Source organism: Silurus meridionalis, chromosome 22 (genome assembly GCF_014805685.1).
Source record: "Silurus meridionalis isolate SWU-2019-XX chromosome 22, ASM1480568v1, whole genome shotgun sequence".
NCBI classification, from domain to species: domain Eukaryota; kingdom Metazoa; phylum Chordata; class Actinopteri; order Siluriformes; family Siluridae; genus Silurus; species Silurus meridionalis.
Genome location: NC_060905.1, coordinates 435,756 through 458,013, shown reverse-complemented (window position 1 = coordinate 458,013; position 22,258 = coordinate 435,756). Strand labels below are relative to the sequence as shown.

Here is a 22,258-nt window from a genome sequence, read left to right as displayed (position 1 = left end):
ATCTCCCTTATTCTTAAAGATCAGTACCAGCACACTCCTTCTCCATTCCTCAGGCATCCTCTCACCTTCCAAAATCCTGTTAAACAACCTGGTTAAAAACTCCACTGCATCTCTCCTAAACATCTCCCTGCTTCTACCGGTATCTCATCTGGTCCAACCGACTTTCCACTCTTCATCCTCTTAATCGCTGCTCTCACTTCCTCCTTACTAATCCTATCTACATCCTGCTTCACCAACTCCACATCATCCAACCTTCTCTCTCTTTCAGCACAACTTGCAGCACATCCTTCCCAGCTCAGTTCCTCTGCCTGGCCGATCGCTACAAATCCTTTTCTCCTTCCTTAAAGTAAAGAATTGAATTTTATTGTTAAAAATTATTTTATCTTGATACATTTGCATTCGTTAATCCACAACCGATCCCACAAAACTTTTTCTCACACTGAAAACAGAAACAATTAAAACTGGTCATAACTTCATATTGTTGAAATATAAAGCACAATTTGGTGTTTGTGTTAAGAAGAGATGACGATATCAAATCAAATCAAATCAAATCAAATTTTATTTGTCACATACACATACATACAGGGTACGACATGCAGTGAAATGCTTTTAACGACGGTCCGGCATGAGGGAATAAAATAGGGTAAAAAGGGGAATAAAAATATAAATATAATAACAAAATTTAAGAAAAATATACTAAGAAAAAGAAGGCAGATAAATAAAGATATCTAAATATATATGTATATATACATACATATACATATATATATATATACACATACACAGAAAATGTTTATGGCAGTGTGCAGTTAACCAGTAAACAACAGTAAACAGTAAACAAGTTAGGCATGTTTTGATTGTCCATAAGTGTCCGTGTGCAGTAAGGTGTGGTGTAAAGTGTCCTTGTGTGGAATGGTGTGGTATAAAAAAAGAATATAAGAAATATGAAATAAATATGAAAAAGAAAATAAAAATATGAAATGTAAAGTGCACTGTGCTGTGCAAGTCCAGTGTATAATGTGCCGTGTACGAAAAGTGTGATTGTGCAGGGGAAAAAGGGTGATGATGGAGAGAGTGGGCCAGTTTTAGATCCTGGGTGTTTCCTGGTTTAAACACCGAATGGCCTGCGGAAGAAGCTCCTCCTCATTCTCTCTGTGTTCGCCTTCAGGGAGCAGAAGTGTTTCCCCGAACGCAACCGAGAAAAGAGTCCATTGTTGGGATGGCTGAGGTCCTTCACAATCTTCCTGGCTCTGGTCCGGCACCGCGTGCTGTAGATGTCCTGCAGGTTAGGGAGCTCGGTGTGGATGGTACGTTCAGCTGAGCGCACCACCCTCTGGAGGCTCGTCTGTCCTGCATGGTGCTGTTCCCGAACCAGGAAGTGATGCTACCCGTCAGAACGCTCTCAATGGTGCAGGTGTAAAAAGTCTTAAGCACCTGAGAGGGTAGTTTAAAGTCCCTTAAGCGTCTCAGATGGTACAGACGCTGCCGGGCCTTCTTCACCAGGGTGTTGATGTGACAGGACCAAGACAGGTCCTGTGTGATGTGAACACCCAGGTACGGAAACTGTCCACTCTTTCCACTGGAGTCCGCAGATGTTTAGCGGTTGGTATGACCGCTCCTGCTTCCTGCTGAAGTCCACGATCAACTCCTTAGTCTTGCTGACGTTCAGGAGAAGGTTGTTCTCCTGGCACCATCTCTCAGGTTTTTAACCTCCTGTAGGTAGGCCGTCTCGTTGTTGTTGGAGATCAGGCCCACCACAACGGTGTCGTCAGCAAACTTGATGATGGTGGTGGAGTTGGAAGTGGCCACACAGTCATATGTGTACAGTGAGTACAGCAGGGGGCTCAGAACACAACCCTGGGGAGCTCCAGTGCTGAGGGTGAGGGTGGATGAGGTGTGTTTTCCCACCCGTACAGCTTGTGGTCTGTCTGTCAGGAAGTTTGAGATCCATTGACACAGCGGCAGGCTGAGTCCCAGGACCTCCAACTTAGAGGTGAGTGTGGAGGGAATTATGGTGTTGAACGCTGAACTGTAGTCCACGAACAACATCTTTGTGTAATTCCCATTTCTTTGGTCCAGGTGGCTGATAGTAGTGTGGAGAAGATGTGCAATTGCGTCCTCAGTCGAACGGTTCTGACGGTACACAAACTGTAGTGGGTCCAGTGTGTCCGGTAGTGAGGCAGTGATGAAGTCTCTGACCAGTCTCTCAAAGCACTTCATCACTACTGAGGTCAGAGCTACAGGCGATAGTCATTTAGGCAGGCGGGCTGGGGTTTCTTGGGACAGGGACAATAGTGGACTGTTTAAAACATGAGGGGACAACAGACTGTTCCAGAGAGAGGTTGAATATCTCAGTGAACACCGGTGCTAGCTGGTCAGCGCAGGCTTTTAGAACCCGACCTGTGATTCCATCTGGTCCTGCTGCCTTCCTGGTATTCACTCTCTTGAATGCCCTCCTCACGTCATGCTCGAGATGGTGAATGTGTTTACCTCTCTGGCTCTCTCAGCGTGCATGCTGGTTGTGCCACTAAGCGCCGCTAGCGTGGTTAGCTGCAGCCTCGAAGCGGCGTAAAGGTGTTTAGCTCGTCTGCCAGAGAAGCGTCCGCATTCACCATTCTGGAAGATGGTGTTTTATAGTCCGTTATTGTCCTTAGTCCCTGCCACAGGCTCCTGGAGCCACCTTGTTGGAACTGTGACTCCAGTTTCCTCCCGTAGCGCCGTTTTGCATCCTTCACCGCTCTGCGAACACTGTAAGACGCAGCCTTGTATTCATCCATGTCCCCGGTGGCCAGCCCCGTGTTGTAGGCAGCGGAGCGGGATCTCAGAGAGTCGCGGATGGTTTTATCCACCCACGGCTTCTGGTTGGGAAACGTCAAAAGTGAATCGGCGGCGGGTCTGCAAGGAGTTTCAGCCTCCGTCTTCACCATGGCAACGGTCGATACAGGAGAATATATTTACTATATCGAAGCAACCACTGATGATGCTTTATAATTCCGAGTATCTTACAGAATAAAAAGCATTAAAAACAAGAATAAAATCTCCTAATTAAATGTTGAGTAATAGTGCTTGAAGTATATTTAAAGTATGAATAACAAGGAGGAAAAAAAACCAATACAAAAAACAGCGTCTGTGGCGCCCAGTGGCAGAACAAAAATGTGGCAGAGGCTCGAAAAATACATCATATTAAAATACATTAGATGAAAATCCGTGCTGAATGACATGAAAAAAGAGGGAAATTGAAATAGATTAAATTTCGTGACTATAATCACGAAATGCCATGAGACCGGATTGGTGTGTGTGTGTGTGTGTGTGTGTGTGTGTGTGTATGCTTTTACATTGAGAGTATACTAGAAATCAATGGTGGATTGAGTTCTTCTTTTACAGTTCTGAGGGTTTAGATGTGCCATGTCAGGAATGCTGTTCCACAAAATAAGAAAGAACTGAAATGATTTCAGTGTTACTATGTAACCAATCTTTTTATCTTTCAGCATATGCTAATGATGTAATAGATCATATCAGAATCTAATGATGTTAATACACTAGAATACATTTGTAATGATTTTAAGCTTTTTTTAAATCACTTATGCAACAGTCAACTGGAGTGAAAAGTGAAGCCTTTTTGATGGGAGAATGGAAAAAAAAGCTAACCCTCACATAGCCTTAACCCAGATAGATAGATAGATAGATAGATAGATAGATAGATAGATAGATAGATAGATAGATAGATAGATAGATAGATGTGTGTGTGTGTGTGTGTGTGTGTGTGTGTGTGTAGAAAAAAAGAGAAAAAAACAGTGTGATGAGAGATGCTGATAAAAACACTGGACAAAAGAAGATCAAGTTGCTGCAGATAATCAGATTATACAGATAATCTGATTTATAAATACCTCCTAGTGTTGAGTCTCAGTACTGCAGAAAAACCTGAAGCGCAGGTCATAATGTAATGTTTCCTTTCAGGAACTCGAGCTGGGTCAACAACACTTTGGGAATGCTTCTGCATGACCATGCTCTGAATCACGTGTAAACTGTCCAATAAAATGGTGACTGGCAGGGTGACATCACGACCAGGAAGCAATAAGAACACATGTAGTGGAGACGGTGCTAGCTTCTGTTTGTTCAGGAAGTGCTCTCTGTTATACAGAAAAAGGTAAGGTGCTGTAAAATTAAAAAAGAATAGAAAGCAAAGCTATCTTTCTGGCAGTGAACCCAAGTAACTCACAGATCTGAGGCAAGATAGGAGTTATCTTTAATAAGAGAGCTTCAGCCAAGAGATCCTGACCCCAGTTCAAAGAAACTATCTAGGCCAGGGGTGTCAAACTCAAATTCACAGTGGGCCAAAATTAAAAACTGGGACGAAGTTGCGGGCCAAACTCAATATTTATTGAAAAAATGACTGCAATTGAGCATGTTTTCCCTTCTCTCTAGATATGTAATATTGAACCTTTTCATATGGAAACAAACTTTAGTTTTGCATAAACATTAAATCTGGAACTGCATCCTATTCATTTGCTATATTGTGGGCTGGTCCACCCCGGTGACCTTCATCAGGTCCTACAGCCTTAAGCTTAGTGCTTCTGCTAGAGATAGAAGACGTGTTGAATTGTGTTCATTGGGTTTCTTGCTTTAGTAATAAAATTCATTCTCACTGTTTGAGATTCCATCTGTAATGCTTCACTCTGTTTTACTGCACTTCTCTCTAATGCTGATGCTTTCTGTAGATATGGCATCATTATTTTAGTATTAGAGCAGGGGTGGCCAACCCGCGGCTCTTTGGCTGGTTCCATGCGGCTCTTACGTTCATATCGAAGTTTGTGTGTGTTTGATTTTTAATGTGCGTGTTCGCTTTGCTTAAGTTCAATACGGTATTTTTAAGGCTTAAATGAGCTTGCCCTACTGGGAAACTTTGCGGTATATCAGACCTTGGCATGAGGCCAATCATAAATTACAGGGATGCACCGAGAATTTTCGGAAATACCTAAATCACCGAAACAACACGGCAGAAACACAACTGCAATGACGCAATAAAAAAGCGCAGCAGCACACGGTTATCTGGATCAGAGCAACATGTCTGCGGTGTGTGGAGAGCGATGTGCAGAACATGCAATGCTGAAATTTCAAGAGGGGTGTATCTGCAAAGAGTTTCTCCAAGTCGGGTTTAATTTATCACCTGAAATCCAAACATCCCGATTTCCTTCTAAATATGAGAAGAACGCGGCGCAGAAAAGTAAAGTCAATCCGAGCATGCGCACTCCGTCTGTAGAGGACGTTTTTGAAAAGGCAGGAAAGTTTTCCAGTGATGTGCCAAGGCAAAAGGCATAACACAAAAATTATGGATTTCATTGCCGTTCGAATTGAATTTTCATTTCGGTGCATCCCTAAAATATTATCGTTGGTGTGGCCCTCTGACACAATTCAGGTTTCTCATGTGGCCCCTTGTAAAAATTAATTGCCCCCCCCACCCCCCGCGGTATATTCATCTCACGCGCATGCGCATTTGACAAATACCGTATTGAACTCAAGCGAAGTGAACACACATAAAAAAAACACACAGTCTGTGTTTTCTACCCTGAAACACGTGAAATTAAAGCATCGATCTGTTCTGACTGACACACATGTGAAAGAATTGATTCGAGTGGCAACAACGGAATACGAGGCAGATTTGAAGGGGATTGTTCAAGGCAAGGAATGCCAAAAGTCCCACTAAGTAACATGCAGAGTAAAAGAAAAACGCTATTGTAAATTATTATATTTTTTGGTGGATTTGGTTAAACAGAGTGTGTGTGTGAGGCAGTGCAGTGTTCATTGTTGAAAATGACTGTCCTGTGGTCTTAAAATTGTAGGAGTCAATTTCTGTCATTGTGTTGGTGTGTGACATTTACAATAAATCTGGCTGAGCAGAGGTGTGTGTGTGTGTGTGTGTGTGTGTAAGAGGAAGGGATGGGTGATGTTCATGTGTGCCCATGTGTATGATGTGGCTCTTTGCGGTAACGCAGTCAAAAATGTGGCTCTCGGTCTCTGACTGGTTGCCCACCCCTGTATTAGAAGGTGGATTGATTCAAGTAGAAAATCACTGAAGGCTGAGTGGGAAATACACAACCTGATACTGAGTGTTGATGAGTTGAGTTAGATTTTCTTCATCTAATAACTTTTATTTCCCTTAATTAACGACTAAACGCTACCACTTAATCTATTTTCTTCTACCCTTACATCTAACCCCAACCCCTAACTCGATTTCTACCCCTAACTCCTAACTTTATTCTGAACCTTTCTGTGCACCTTCTTTATGGAGGCTTTATGTTGTTTGTAAGTAGGAAATAGTTAATTAATAGACCTTTATATCTGTCTCTAATCGTGACAGTGTAGCTAAACAGAGGGTTTTCTTAAGGATTTATGAATTTAGAACTAATTCAATAGGGGTTTTTAGTCTGAGAGGTCTTTGGAAATGGGCCTTTATAAAAAGTCAGTGTATCTACATTTGAAATCAAATTTTTATATTTCACATTAAAAATCTTGCAGATTAAACATGATAACAGCCAGCACTAAACAACCCATCTTACCTATGCTTATTTGGGTTCCTAGAGTTCCTGCACATAAACATTATGCACAAATATGTCTGATTGTCAGTGGGGGATAAATCCAAAATGTTCTCAAGTATTCCTGACTTACCATCATGCTTTAGTGAACTTTATTAGGGTTCTAATGTGTAAGAGTGTCTCTGTAACCCAGCACTGCTTTTGGGTACAGAGATGCATCTTCCACCCAAATTGGAACCAGGCAGATTCCCCTCCTGTTCTATTCCCATGGCAAGATGACATGAAAGACAATGAAAGCAGAATCCTTGATTAATGTTAGCAGACCCAATCAAATGTATGATATGCCGTTTATAACCATTGGTGTTGAGTGGTGTGGTTTGGGGTGGTGTGGTGTTGTGTTGCATGGTGTGGGTGATGGGGTGCTGTAGGGTAGTGTGGAGTTGCACGGTGTGGGGTGATGGGGTGCTGTGGGGTAGTGTAGTGTGGGGTGGGGTAGTGTTCGATAGTGTAGTGTGGGGTGGTGATGTGTTGCATGGTGTTGGGTGATGGGGTGATGTGGGGTAGTGTAAGGTTGGGCACCGTGCGATTTTGCACAGTGTGGGGTGATGGTGTGCTGTGGGGTAGTGTAGTGTGGTGGTGTGGTGTAGTGTAGTGCGGGGTGGTGTAGTGTGGGGTGGAGTGGTGTGGTGTGGGGTGCTGTATGGTTGAGTGATGGGGTGCAGTGGGGTAGTGTGTGGTAGTGTAGTATGGTGTGGTGTGGGGTAGTGTAGTGTGGGGTGGAGTGGAGTGGAGTGGTGTGATGTGGGGTGCTGTGAGGTAGTGTGTGGTAGTGTAGTATGGTGTGGTGTGGGGTAGTGTAGTGTGGGGTGGAGTGGTGTGGTGTGATGTATGATTGAGTGATGGGGTGCTGTGGGGTAGTGTGGTAGTGTAGTATGGTGTGGTGTGGGGTAGTGTAGTGTGGGGTGGAGTGGTGTGATGTGGGGTGCTGTGAGGTGGTGTGTGGTAGTGTAGTATGGTGTGGTGTGGGGTAGTGTAGTGTGGGGTGGAGTGGTGTGGGGTGCTGTATGGTGGAGTGATGGGTTGCTGTGAGGTAGTGTAGTGTGGTGGTGTGGTGTAGTGTAGTGTGGGGTGGAGTGGTGTGGTGTGGGGTGCTGTATGGTGGAGTGATGGGGTGCTGTGAGGTAGTGTGCGGTGGGGGGTGGTGTTTGGTGCTTGCTCATCAGGGATAAATGCACATCATTCACCTTCACTGTTAAATTCTGTAAAGCTGCTTTGAGACGATGTTGTGAAAAGTGCAATAGAAATAAACTTGACTTGGTGCGTTTAGGGCTCTTATGTGTTGTTTCATGTATGTAGATGTGAGATGTACTGAGATCTAGGAAAGGATCAGGGTCTGCGTTTTTTGCTTTTACTTCTGAATAAGAAATAAAACAAAGCGAACAAGTATCATGTTTTCAGTGTGATCTTTATTACTTGACTGGAACGCTCAGTAAAATACATTCCATCATGACTTTGTTGTGTTGTTACTTCCCAGGTGGTTCAGCGATAGCTTCAGCAGGGAGGACTTGAGCAGCAGCAGCAGCTGCAGCTGCAGCTTCAGCAGTGGCAGCAGCCTGAGCAGCAGCTGCTCCGGCAGCGGCAGCTGCAGCAGACGCGGCGGCAGCGGCGGCAGCAGAGGAGGAGGAAGAGGAAGAGGAAGAAGCACTGACGGTAATGGAGCTCTTGAGGTTAGGAATCAAGACACTGATGAAACAGAGAAGAACAACAATGTTAGATTGTTCACCTTACTGTCTAAATCATTCATTTATGGACTATGAATGTATACATTCTCTTATCTTTTCTAGCCAGGAGAAAACTGGTAAATAAAAACAAAAACACCTCTCGACTAGTAAAGGTTTCCTCAACAAAAGGCTTCTTCTCACTTTCCTCTTTACTCAGCATGAACACAGCACAAATCAAACACATGCAGACTAGCAGAGACAGTCCAAGAATTTAATTGGATTCCTAAAGATTGAGTTTACCTTCCGCTGGCCCCTATGTCCAACAATCTCCGGTACTCAGCAATCTCCAGCTCCAGTCTTGTCTTTATATCCAGCAGCATCTGATAGTCGCGACCTTGTCGCTCCATATCAGCACGAAGCTGCATGAGCTGTTCCTCCAGACTCGTCACCTTTGTAAATACAGAAATGTATTTAGTCAACTGGTATTGTTCTTGGCATGTTTATATGTTTACTACTGATAACAGAGTTTCCAAAATGCTACGGTAAAGCAATAAGGCTTTAGTCTAAACTCCCACACATTTCACCATAACACATGAATCCCTAAAACCTGCTGTGTGAGATACGACTCGGCTGCACCAAAATCTCATTGAAAGAAATAACAAAAACTTTAATAGACACAGCTCTTGGTAGAATTAAATATTTTAGTAAATTTAATGATTAAATATTTAGATTTATGGCATTTGGAAAAAAGACAAAATCCTGAATGACTTACAATTATTACAATTATCCATTAAGCAGTTAAGAGCCTTTCTCAAGGGTCCACAAGTGCAGTGCTGGGACTTGAACTTGTGATGCTCTGATCAGAACAACTGAGCTACTACTTTATCTCTCTGCAGCATCACTCTGTACATTCATTACACTTAAACAGTCTCTGATGAAGAGCTCTGACTGAATGTACATCTCTGGATTTTTGTTACACAAATGTTTTAAATGGGGAAACTATAAGAGACAAACTTATAGGCACTAAACGTATACATTATACACTCTTTTATACAACTTTATAACCGCTTTATCTCTGTTAAGCTACTTCAAAACCTTTAACTTTGAGAAAATGTTAATTGTTAAAAATGCTACATGAAATTAAAATGAAATGAACTGTGATTGGACAGAATGCTTTAAATAAGGTGCAAAAACAAACAAAAACATCTCAGCATTTATTGCACAGTATGCTGTGTTTGCTGCTCCTGTACAACTAATGATGATTTGTAGATCTCTCAAAGCAGCAGAGCCTCATAACCAAATGCCAGTCAGAGAAATATTTGATATCTCAAACATAAACATAAACATTTCTGTATTCATATATTAAAATATATTGTTTATAAACCCAGCCAGCCTGCTAACATCACTTCCTTTTTAAACTCTTAGCTTAGCTCTAGGAATCTCACCACCGGCCAGGTGGAGTCAAAAGTTCCAAAAAACCCTCAGTCTTCAGTCCTGTGTGTCCTACACTAAATATATTTTATATTGTATTGTTTCATGACTCTGGTACTTGGTTTCTAAATGACTCTGCATAATATTTACACACATTCCATTAATCTTTAACAATATTATAGAGAGAATCTTTTCTTATTGTTGACTTTAAAGACTGCTCCTCCAGACTCACCTGCAACTGGTATCCTGACAGCTGCTGAGCGTAGAAACTCTGTGTTTCTGACAGTTTTGCTCCCAGCGATGTTTTCTGAAGTGAAGCAATGTGGTGAGTATTTAGTAAATGTTTATTTGGTAATCATTTGTAATGTTTATTCTGAAATGTAAGTCTCACCACGGCCAGAACCGACTGGAGCTCGAGCTCCAGACTCTGCACTTTACTTCTCTCTGTAGTCATTTCTGTTTGAGTTGTTGATGTGGTCTGTGTGCTGGAAACATCCTGTTTCAGGGTCTCCAACTGCCAATGGAAAAGAGTTCAAGTTTATTTACCTTAATGTAAAACATACACAGATCTCCTCATGGACAGGCCAGAGTTTCAATTCCAGCACTTACAAATAAATGCTTTGAACCCACCTTGCCCTTGAACCAGTTCTCGACCTCTCTCCGGTTCTTGGCAGCAATGGTCTCATAATGATCACGAATGTCGTCCAGCACACTTGTGAGATCTTGCTGTGGTGCAGCATCCAGCTCCACATGAATCTGTCCACTCATCTGGCTACGTGTGGTCACCATTTCCTTAAAATACATTAAAGTTGGAGCAGATGGTTCAGTTGCTGTTCTGCATAATTTCTTCGTTTATGGCACACAAGAGTATCTAAATAGTTTGTAAAAATTTCCACCTGCACCTTTCCTTTCTGTTATGTAAAAAGAATTCTTCTATTTACTGTTTGGTCTGCTCCGACACCAAACACCTGCTTCATAACATTTTCCTGACAGATATAAACACACAGCATTTTGTTTGCTTGGAGAGCTTCATTACCTCCTCATGGTTCTTCTTGAGGTAAACCATATCATCACGCAGTGTGTCGATCTGCAGAGTGAGCTCTTTCGTGCTTAGGTAGATCTCATCTAACAGCCTCTTCAGCCCAGAGATATCGGCTTCAACTGACTGACGCAGGGCCAACTCATGCTCATACCTGTGTACAGATATTGTGTGCTAATTTCTTTAAAAGTATACATTCATTTCCTATCATAATCTATTAAAAAATGTGTTTTAAAATATGATTTTAAGTCTCACTTAGTCCTGAAGTCATCCGCAGCCAAAGTGGCATTGTCAATGTTAAGCTGGACATGACCTTTCACCCTAATGGCCTCCAGAATCTGAAAAAAAAGCATAAAATGACAACATACCATGAAAAGTAAATCCACATACCATGTATTCCAACATGGTGCAGAAAAAACACTTAACAAATTAAAATGTACAAAGTACTTTCACCAGTGTTTCTACAGCAAAAGACATAATAATAATAATAATAATAATAATAATAATAATAATAATAATAATACTGATAATAATAAATACTCTAATAATAGAATAGAATTATTTACATTGGCCTGGAGCTCATTGATGGTAGTTAAGGAGTCGCTGTAGTCCCGTGCAGTAGGTGAAGTCCTGCTGTCCACAAACTGACTGATCTTAAGCTCAAACTCTGCATTGCTCTTTTCCAGCAAACACACTTTCTTCAGGTAGGAGGCCAGGCGGTCATTAAGGATCCTCATGGTGAACTTTTCATTGCCCAGGATGCCAACTTCTGCTCCCCCACCTCCACCTCCAAAGCCAGCACCACTTCCAAAGCCAGCACCACTTCCAAAGCCAGCACCACTTCCAAAGCCAGCACCACTTCCATACCCAGCACCACTTCCATACCCAGCACTAAGACCTGCCAAAGAGCTTGATCGTAAAAGTGTAGCAGAGCTTGCACCAAGACCTGCACTGTAACCTGCACCAAGGCCTGCACCAGAGCTGAAGCCTCCAACAACACCACCTCTAGATGCACCAACCTGCATAGACCGAGAGGCTTTGGAGATTTGAACCCCAGAGCTACCTGCCCCACCACATACACTTGCAGACCAACCCCTTCTTCCTCTGCCACCACCCAGGAATTGGGACCCTGATCCTAGGCTACTCTGTGCTGTGAAGCTGTAGGCCATGCTGATGGAGGCTTGTTGGTCTTACTCTGGAGAGTGAGTGAGGATTAGAAGTTTAGCAGTCTTTTATACTCTGAATCTGAATAATCTGAATATTCAACCTGAAAATGAACAGTTGAAGTTCCCATGGATTTGCTAATTGATTGTTATGTAACATATCTTGAAGGTAGACTTACACTCTGTTAGGGGCATATATGGTGCCACCTCTCACTACAGGGGTATTTGCTCTGAATCCAAATTCCTCAAGGGTAGATGTCAGAGTAAAGAGACAATAGAAATAGACTTTTATTTGTGATTGTTTCATCTCCCCGACAGAGAGACCTTTCTTACATTTCAGAAGAGAGAAAGATCACAGCAATGCAAATGTATGGAATTTGCATCTTTCTGCTAAAGCCTGTGCCAATCTCACCTTTAACAGGAGCTTTTACAGTTAATTAGGGAACGAGTGCCCCGAGATCTTGCACAATCATTGTACTCATTTTTCCATCAAAATTCACTACCAGTCATAAGTTTGGACATGTCTTATTCAATGTTTTTTCTTTGTTGTCTTTCTATTCTTTTCAACAAAACTCGTTAAAAACTTGTTTGATTCTTCTTAACCACCTTTTGCTTTGATGAGAGCTTTGCATACTTTTTGCATTCTCTGATAAACCTCATGAGGTCGTCACCTCTGGTCACATAACTGGTCTCCACTATTCCAGATGATCTGATGCAGCACTCCATCACTCTCCTTCTTGAACAAACAGCTCTTACTGAAACTAGAGGTGTGTTTGGGGTAGATGTTCTGTTGGAAAACAAACAAATGATGCTCCTACTAAGTGTAAACCAGATGTGATGGCTACATGTCGATGCAGAATGCTGTGGTACCCATGCTGGTTAAGTGTGTCAAGTCAAATCAAGAGGCTTTTATTGTCATATACACATATTAAGACAAGTGAAGTTTATTTGTATAGCGCTTTTCACAACAGACATTGTCTCAAAGCAGCTTTACAGAAATCAACAGTGATGGTGAATGGTGTGTGTTTATCCCTGATGAGCAGCCGTGGCGACTGTGGCAAGGAAAAACTCCCTTAGATGTAATGAGGAAGAAACCTTGAGAGGAACCAGACTCAAAAGGGGAACCTCATCCTCATTTGGGTGACATCAAGAGTTTGATCATAAATCTTTTAACAATACAGAACACTGGAGAGTAAGAACTAACATGAGCACTGGAGTATAAGATTATAATGTTTTATACTACATATATAATGTTTTTTCTACAATCTTTACAGTCGTTATGGTTATAAAACTAGGAGCTACTGAGCTCAACATTTGTAATCATATATATACACAGTGGTACACAGTTCACACAGTCCTCTGGAACCCTGATGCTACACTAAACAACAACATAGAACTACAACACAATACAAGCTACATAAAGTGCATCGAGAGCAACCTAGTGCAAACAGTGCAGACAAAAAAACAGTACAGACAGACAGTGCAGACAGACAACACAAGACAACACAAAAAACCCAATATAGCACCGACCAGTAAACCTACTGTATACTCTGATTATACAGGACTGTGCGAGGAAACTGTAAACACTATACCTGGGAGTGAATATAAACAGAACAATGTAGTGCAAAAAAACAGCAACAGTCAAGAGGTGCAAAAAAACAGCATGTAAACAGTGTAATAGTGTCGATACATTGAAAGGTGCAAAGAAAAGCAGGTAAACTGTGTAGTACGGTAAAGTATAAATAATAATAAATAAATGGTGGTGGAATGTATTGAGATAAGTAATGAGTGTGTGTTAAGTGTTAAGTCCAGGTTGTACAGTTCAGTAACACACATTGAGTGTGTGTGTGTGTGTGTGTGTGTGTGTGCAAGTTCCCTTTTAGTTCTGTGTATTAAGTAGCCTGATGGCTTGCGGGAAAAAAACTGTTGCACCATCTGGATGTGACGGCCCGAATGTTTCGGAACCATTTTCCTGATGGCAGATGAGTGAAAAGTGTGTGTGACGGGTGTGTGTGGTCATCCACAATGCTGTTTGCTTTGCGGATGCAGCGTGTGGTGTAAATGTGCATAATAGAGGGGAGAGAGACTCCGATGATCTTCTCAGCTGTCCTCACTATCCTCTGTAGGGTCTTGCGATCCAAAACGGTGCAGTTCCCAAACCAGGCAGTGATACAGCTGCTCAAGATGCTCTCAATGGTCCCTCTTTAGTACATGGTCAGGATAGGGGAGGGAGATGAGCTTTCCTTAGGCTTCTCAGGAAGTAAAGACACTGGGCTGGGCTCTTGGTGATGGAGCTGGTGTTGAGTGACCAGGTGAGGTTGTCCGCCTCCAAGGAACACCAAAGAATTTTGTGCTCTTGACAATCTCCACTAAGGAGCCATCAATAATCAGTGGAGATTGGGCGCTCTGTGCTCTCCTGAAGTCCACAACCATCTCTTTTGGTTTTGTCAACGTTCAGAGACAGGTTGTTGGTGCCCCACCTGGCAATTAACCGTTGCACCTCCTCTTTGTATGCTGACTCGTCGTTCTTGCTGATTAGACCCACCACGGTCGAGTCATCAGCAAACTTAACGATGTGGTTCGCGCTGTGCATTGCTACACAGTCGTGAGTCAGCAAGGTGAACAGCAGTGGGCTGAGCACACAGCCCTGAGGGGCCCCAGTGCTTAGTGTGGTGGTGCTGGAGATGCTGTTCCCGATTCGGACTGACTGAGGTCTCCCAGTCAGGAAGTCCAGGATCCAGTTGCAGAGGGAGGTGTTCAGGCCCAGTAGGCTCAACTTCTCAATCAGGTGCTGGGGAATGATTGTTTTGAATGCTGAGCTGAAGTCAATGAACAGCATTCGCACATATGAGTCCTTGTTGTCCAGGTGGGTGAGGGCCAAATGGAGGGTTGTGGAGATGGCGTCTGTGGAACGGTTTGATTGATATGCAAACTGCATGGGGTCCACTAGGGAGGGTGGAAGCTGGGTCTTACTGTGCCTCATGACGAGCCTCTCGAAGCACTTCATCACAATGGGGGTGAGCGCGACGGGACGATAGTCATTGAGGCAGGAGACAGGAGACTTCTTTGGCACTGAAACAATGGTCGTTGTCTTAAGGCACGTGGGAACAACGTTGCTGTTTAGGGAGATGTTGAAGATATCAGTGAAGACATCTGCTAGCTGTTCTGCACATTCCCTGAGCACTCTGCCAGGAATGCTGTCAGGTCCAGCAGACTTCCTTGGGTTAACTCTGCATAGAGTTTTCCTCACTTCAGCTGTGGTTAGACAGAGCACCTGGTCAGTGGGTGGAGGGGTGGTCTTCCTCGCCTTTACGTTGTTCTGTGCCTCAAACCGGGCGTAGAAGTTGTTCAGTGCATCTGGGAGGGAGGCATCATGGTCAAAAGCAGGTGATGTAGTTTTGTAGTTCGTGATCACCTGGATGCCCTGCCACGAGCGCCGAGTGTCTCCGCTGTCCTGGAAGTGGTTGTGGATCGCTTCGCCTCTGTGATGGCACGGGACAGTTTGGCCCTTGCTGTTCTTAAGACCGTCTTGTCCTCTGGTCTGAAGGCAGAGTCTCTTTGTTTCAACAGCACACACACATTTGCAGTCATCCACGGCTTCTGGTTGAAGCGTGTAGTGATGGTCTTGGAGATGGTCACATCATCAACGCACTTGCTGGTGTAGCTGGTCACTGCTGATGCGTACTCCTCCAATGTGATGGAATCGCCATTGGTTGCAGCCTCCCTGAACATGTTCCAGTCAGTGCACTCAAAACAGTCTTGAAGAGCAGAAGTAGCTCCTTTTGGGCAGGTTTTCACCTGTTTCAGAACCGGTGTAGAGCGTCTGATGAGCGGTCTGTATGCTGGAATTAACATACAGTAACTCAGTGGTCTGAGTAGCCGAGATGGGGGCGGGGCTCCGCACGATACGCGCCGGGTATGTTTGTGTAAACAAGATCCAGCGTGTTCACTCGTCTCGTTGAAAAATCCACATGCTGATGGAGTTTAGGGAGCACAGTCCTGAGATTCACATGGTTGAAATCTCCGGCGATAATAAACAATCAGTCGGGGTGAGCATTCTGCAGCTCGCTAATAGCACCATAGAGTTCACTTAGTGCCTTCTTAGCATTAGCGCTGGGAGGAATGTACACTCCGACAATGAAAACAGTGGTGAATTCCTGTGGTAATAAAATAGTCTGCATCTAACAGGTACAAACTCCACTAGCGATGAGCAGTAGCGTGAGACAAGCACAGAGTTCTTGCACCATTCCGTGTTGATATTAACACACATGCCACCACCGCGAGTCTTACCGCACAGAGCAGCGTTTCTGTCGGCTCGAAATACGGTTAGTCTGTCTAGCTGGATGGCGGCGTCCGGAACTTCATAATGCAGATTATCGGTTGCATGATGCCTGTACCGTAACAGTGTCTGGTGTTCATACACATGAACACAGCTGACTCTGGTGTCCATGTATTGTAAAAGATCGGGCTAAATATGGTGAAAGCACCATTTTTGGATCCAGAGAGGCTGCTGCGAGCTACTGCCACGCCGCCACCTTGGATCCTCCATTTATAATAAATCATCAACAGTGTCATTAGCAAAACTCCTCCACACCATCACACCTCCTCCTCCATGCTTCACAGTGAAAACCACACATTTAGGAACCTTCCGTTCATCCTCTGTACATCTAACAAACACACACCACCAAAACAGTTTTCCACTGATCCAATGTTCAGTCATTGTGTTTCTGGGCCCAAGCAAGTCTTTTCTGTTGTTCTTCTGAAACTATGGTTTCTTTGCCGCAATTCAACCATAAAGGTCAGACACACACAGTCTCCTCTGAACAGTGGATAATGAAATTTTTCTGCAACTTCAACTCCGAGAAACATTTACATAAGTCAGAGGCTGGTCCATAATGACATTCTTGGAGCCTTGGATGGTAAAAGCTCTGTGGTTTTGGTGTTACTGGACCTAACCGCTGCATTTGACACTGTGGATCATGCCATCCTCATCTCTCGTCTTGAACATGTTGTTGGTCTGCAGGGTGCAGTACTAAAATGGTTCGCATCATACCTCACTAACAGAACTTTTTCAGTAATGCTGGATGATCATTCTTCCTCGGTTGCGTCTCTGTCATCTGGTGTGCCTCAAGGATCTATTCTTGGTCCTATTCTGTTTTTGACTCTATATGCTGCCACTTGGTCAACTCATCTCCAATCATAATGTTAAATTTCATTTCTATGCTGACGACCTCCATATCTATCTTCCTGTGATTCAGAGTAAGCCTTCTGCATTGGACCCTCTCCATAGTTGCCTTCAGGATATTAAACAGTGGCTTTCCCAGACCTTCCTGCATCTAAATGAAGAAAAGAATGAGTACATCCTGTTTAGCTCGGACTTACCCAGCAGTTCTCTGAGTTTTGGTCCTCTTACACCTCAGTTTGCACCTACCGTGCGTAACCTGGGTGTTATTTTTGACCAAAGTATGCAATTCAATAAGCAGATCAGTGCAGTAGTGAGGGTGAGCTTTTACCAGCTAAGGCTCATCAGCAAGGTCAAATCATTCTTGTCCCAAGCTGACCTTGAAAAAGCTATACATGCCTTCATCAGCTCGAGGATTGACTATTGTAATGCCCTTTAAATCGTCTCCAAATGGTACAAAACGTGGCAGCACGTCTTCTCACCAACACCTCCAAATGCTCCCACATCCCCCCTGTCCTCCGCTCGCTTCATTGGCTTCCGGTGCGGTTTAAGGTGGAGTGTAAGGTCCTGCTGTTTGTGTTCAAGGCAATCAATGATCTGGCCCCGCCGTACCTCGCCGAATTATTAAAGGTCTACCAACCAGCCAGAACTCTCCGCTCCTCTGGACATACCTCTCTGGTTGTTCTTAAATGCAAGTATAAAAAGTTTGGAGGCCGGTCATTTGCTGTCCAGGGACCAAAGCTGTGGAATGCACTTCCAGCACCCATACGATGCATCACTGAGCTGAGTATTTTTAAATCGCAGTTGAAAACTCATTTATTCAGACAAAGCTTTTAACACGTAGCCCTGATTCAACTGCTATTTTATGTTCATTGTGTCTTATTTTTATTTTTATTTATTTCTTAATTATTATTATTATTTTTTTATTTATTACTTTTAATAAAAAAAAATATTTTTAATGTTTAGTTTTTGCTTTACTGGAAAGCACCTTGTGCTCCTTTTGGTGTTGTAATGCGCTTTATGAATAAAGTTTGATTGATTGCTTGATTGATTGGTAATTGTAATAAACTTATCCTGTGACGCAGCGGTAGCTCTTAGTCTTCTTTTCCTGAGATGATCCTCATAAGAGCCGTTTCATCATAAAGAAAATGGTGTCCAAACTACCGACTGGTAGTGTATGTTAAGCTTAGCTATGTTCACAGATTAGTTTAATAAGCTGTTGATGCTTAATAAACTGTCAAATCGCCAGATAGCACATTGCCTTTATAGCTACATTTAATCATAGCAATAGAAAAATGTTTAGCATGAAGAGAAAGTCAGTCTTTTGGATTTTATATCTTTTCTCTCATTTAGCAAATTATGAAACTCTGTAACATATTACAGTACAGACAGTAGGAACAACCATGAAATTGAGTTTTTTTTAGATCCAGTAATTATTACTATTTGGTGTTGCTTTGTGAATCTTTCCTCCTAATTTTCCCACGTAACATCTAAAATGCTTTAGGCCATACAACTGTACTATGGGAAGAACCTTGTGGAGAATCAGGGGACTTCTCCTAACCAGTTATTCCAGGTTCCAGTGTTTTTGCACAAACATAAAAATAATATGATGCAATCTATTTAACCACCAAATTTTTTACAGCATATCTTTGACATTAATGTAGTTCCATAGGTCAGTCAGAATCACTTTTAGGAATCTGAAATGGAAAGCATGCCTCCACAACACTGAAATGTGAAGGTATTATGTTGGAGGGTCCACCAGTACTGACAGAGCTACACATGCTCCTGAGAAATCAGCGATCAGACCTCTTCAGTTCAGACCTGCCGATTTATCCTGATACCTTACGTCTGGACGGTGTTCTCAGCAACTGGAAAGCACCCAGTGCGGCTGAAGATGGTTCAAATGAACCAGCAAAAAACCATTAAGATTATCGTGGATTTGGACCATAATTAATATAAACAGTCTGCTACAATAGTTTAGGGCTGCAATCACCATGAACAGTTTTACACTTAAGTCTTTATCAGTAAACATGTGACAACTTCAACAATGATGGAGTTATAATGAATGGGCATTTGGTGTCACCTAGATGAGGATGGGGTCCTTTTTGAGTCTGGTCTGAACTTCATAGCAAGATTCACACCACCTCCAGACATGACCAATATTTACTAACAAAACGTGGTCATTATTAGGTTTGTTTTTATGTCCTCTGTCACATGGTACAACCTATACCTGAAAAGCAAGGAAGGATGAAGCAGCAGACAGAAGTTCTCACCTGGTCATAGAAAAGAAAATCTAAAAAAAAAACCCCAAATGAAAGTTCTATGGAAATGCACTGACTGATCTCCCTGGAAGAAATGTTGACGTTGAAGATGGACCAAGATTTTCACAAACATATGTCTGAGATAAAGGAATAAATTTCTGATTTGTTCATAAACATCACTGAAATTCTTATTTTCCATTTAAAGGTCTCATCATCTGGACTTATCTCAAATAATCTTAATCAAAAGATGGGTGATACTCTTCCTGCCCAAATAACATCACCATCATTTGCTACTGTTTTTGACCATGAAGGTCAGAGGGAATAAAGGCTCCTGACAGGTTCTAAAGAATGATCCACTCCACTCATGGATTTCTGTAAGATGTTTCATTTATGAACATCAGCTGATCTGATTTTAGATCATTGTGTGTGATCGTTCATTCAGTTAGAAGGTTCATGCTTCTGACCATTTACAGTAAAAATATTTGTTAGTGTGCAATATTCTTAAATAAAACTAAAGAAATAACAGTGGATTCCAAACCCCCCAAAAATGTAAATATCAGACTTTATTTTTCTTCCTTTTAATTTATCTTTTCTTGGCAAAAAAATCAAGATCAAATCATATAATATAGAAAAGAAAGAAAAAAGTTACAAATAAAATAATAAAAATGTGTGTTGGTTAAAACAGTTTCTACAGTTATGGAAATGATGTGAGTTCAGGTTTGCAGGTTGGGTTTTAGCCAACAGTGTGTGTGTGTGTGTGTGTGTGTGTGTGTGTGTGTGTGTGTGTGTGTGTGTGTGTGTGAGACAGCATGTGAGTGCGAGCAACACAAACCAGGGCAACTGTTGTTTATTTAACACATTGTTGAATCCAATCTTCACCATATCATGTGTTTCTGGAGATTTGGTTGCTACATTCAGTGTAAGTGGAGAGAAACATGTGGACTGTTATAATGCCGGGTTTCTAAACTCAGCAGTTACGACTTGTTATCGTGAGGTTCATTTATTAGTTTAAGTCTTTATTATCGTGAGATATTTGTTTAGTCAGTTAGTCAATGAGGAGTTTAGCCTCAGGTTCAGGGTGTGACTGCTGTGTCTCATTAAAAAGAACAAACATCTTCTGCTAAACCTCAAACACCACAGAGCACATGAACAGATGAGCAGCATCCAGTCTGGAACATCTGGATGATGTACAGGTGCTGAAGAATTTTCACTCGCAGTCAAGGATGCAGACCAAGAAAACATTAGACGCCATTCATTACAATAATCCCTACTTCCCCATCAGTCATCCCTTCATCCTTCACCACTCATCCCTCCATCCCCCACCACTCAGCCCGCCATCCTCCACCACTCATGTGTGTGTAGCTCTGTGTTGTGTGTGTGTAGCTCTGTGTTGTGTGTGTAGCTCTGTGTTGTGTGTCTAGCTCTGTGTTGTGTGTGTAGCTCTGTGTTCTGTGTGTAGCTCTGTGTTCTGTGTGTAGCTCTGTGTTGTGTGTATGTAGCTCTGTGTTGTGTGTGTACCTCTGTGTTGTGTGTGTGTGTAGCTCTGTGTTGTGTATGTAGCTCTGTGTGTGTGTGTGTAGCTCTGTGTTGTGTGTATGTAGCTCTGTGTTGTGTTTGTCTAGCTCTGTGTTGCATGTGTGTAGCTCTGTGTTGTGTATGTACCTCTGTGTGTGTGTGTGTGTGTGTGTGTGTAGCTCTGTGTTGTGTATGTAACTCTGTGTTGTGTGTGTAGCTCTGTGTTGTGTGTGTGTAGCTTTGTGTTGTGTATGTAGCCTGTGTGTGTGTGTGTGTGTGTGTAGCTCTGTGTTGTGTATGTAGCTCTGTGTTGTGTGTGTCTAGCTCTGTGTTGTGTGTGTAGCTCTGTGTGTGTGTGTAGCTCTATGTTGTGTGTGTAGCTCTGTGTTGTGTGTGTGTAGATCTGTGTTATGTGTGTGTAGCTCTGTGTTGTGTGTGTAGCTCTGTGTTGTGTATGTAGCTCTGTGTTGTGTGTATGTAGCTCTGTGTTGTGTGTGTAGCTCTGTGTTGTGTGTGTAGCTCTGTGTTATGTGTGTAGCTCTGTGTGTTGTGTGTGTAGCTCTGTGTTGTGTGTGTAGCTCTGTGTTGTGTGTGTAGCTCTGTGTTGTGTGTAGCTCTGTGTTGTGTATGTAGCTCTGTGTTGTGTGTGTAGCTCTGTGTTGTGTAGCTCTGTGTTGTGTGTGTAGCTCTGTGTTGTGTGTATGTAGCTCAGTGTTGTGTGTGTAGCTCTGTGTTGTGTGTGTGTAGCTCTGTGTTGTGTATGTAGCTCTGTGTTGTGTGTGTAGCTTTGTGTTGTGTATGTAGCTCTGTGTTGTGTGTGTAGCTCTGTGTTGTGTGTATGTAGCTCTGTGTTGTGTGTGTCTAGCTCTGTGTTGTGTGTGTGTAGCTTGTGTTGTGTATGTAGCTCTGTGTTGTGTGTTGTGTGTGTAGCTCTGTGTTGTGTGTAGCTCTGTGTTGTGTGTGTAGCTCTGTGTTGTGTGTATGTAGCTCTGTGTTGTGTGTGTGTAGCTCTGTGTTGTGTGTGTAGCTCTGTGTTGTGTATGTAGCTCTGTGTTGTGTATGTAGCTCTGTGTTGTGTGTGTGTAGCTCTGTGTTGTGTGTGTAGCTCAGTGTAGTGTATGTTGCTAAATGTTGTGTGTGTAGCTCTGTTGTGTGTAGCTCTGTGTGTGTGTGTGTGTAGCTCTGTGTTGTGTGTATGTAGCTCTGTGTTGTGTGTAGCTCTGTGTTGTGTATGTAGCTCTGTGTTTCTGGAGATTTGGTTGCTACATTCAGTGTAAGTGGAGAGAAACATGTGGACTGTTATAATGCCGGGTTTCTAAACTCAGCAGTTACGACTTGTTATCGTGAGGTTCATTTATTAGTTTAAGTCTTTATTATCGTGAGATATTTGTTTAGTCAGTTAGTCAATGAGGA

General features: G+C 42.7%; 1 protein-coding gene across 1 annotated transcript; it reads right to left on the bottom strand.

Annotated features, from left to right (window-relative positions):
• Window positions 1–7,979: 7,979 nt before the first annotated feature.
• Window positions 7,980–11,937, bottom strand: LOC124376385 (keratin, type I cytoskeletal 13-like). The gene is made up of 8 exons (XM_046835439.1): window positions 11,291–11,937; window positions 10,980–11,062; window positions 10,722–10,878; window positions 10,316–10,477; window positions 10,077–10,199; window positions 9,918–9,992; window positions 8,555–8,703; window positions 7,980–8,276 (listed from the first exon to the last, which is right to left on the bottom strand). Exons 1-8 carry the CDS (start codon window positions 11,891–11,893, stop codon window positions 8,057–8,059), a joined length of 1,572 nt encoding a protein of 523 aa, XP_046691395.1. The 5' UTR covers window positions 11,894–11,937; the 3' UTR covers window positions 7,980–8,056.
• Window positions 11,938–22,258: the final 10,321 nt, after the last annotated feature.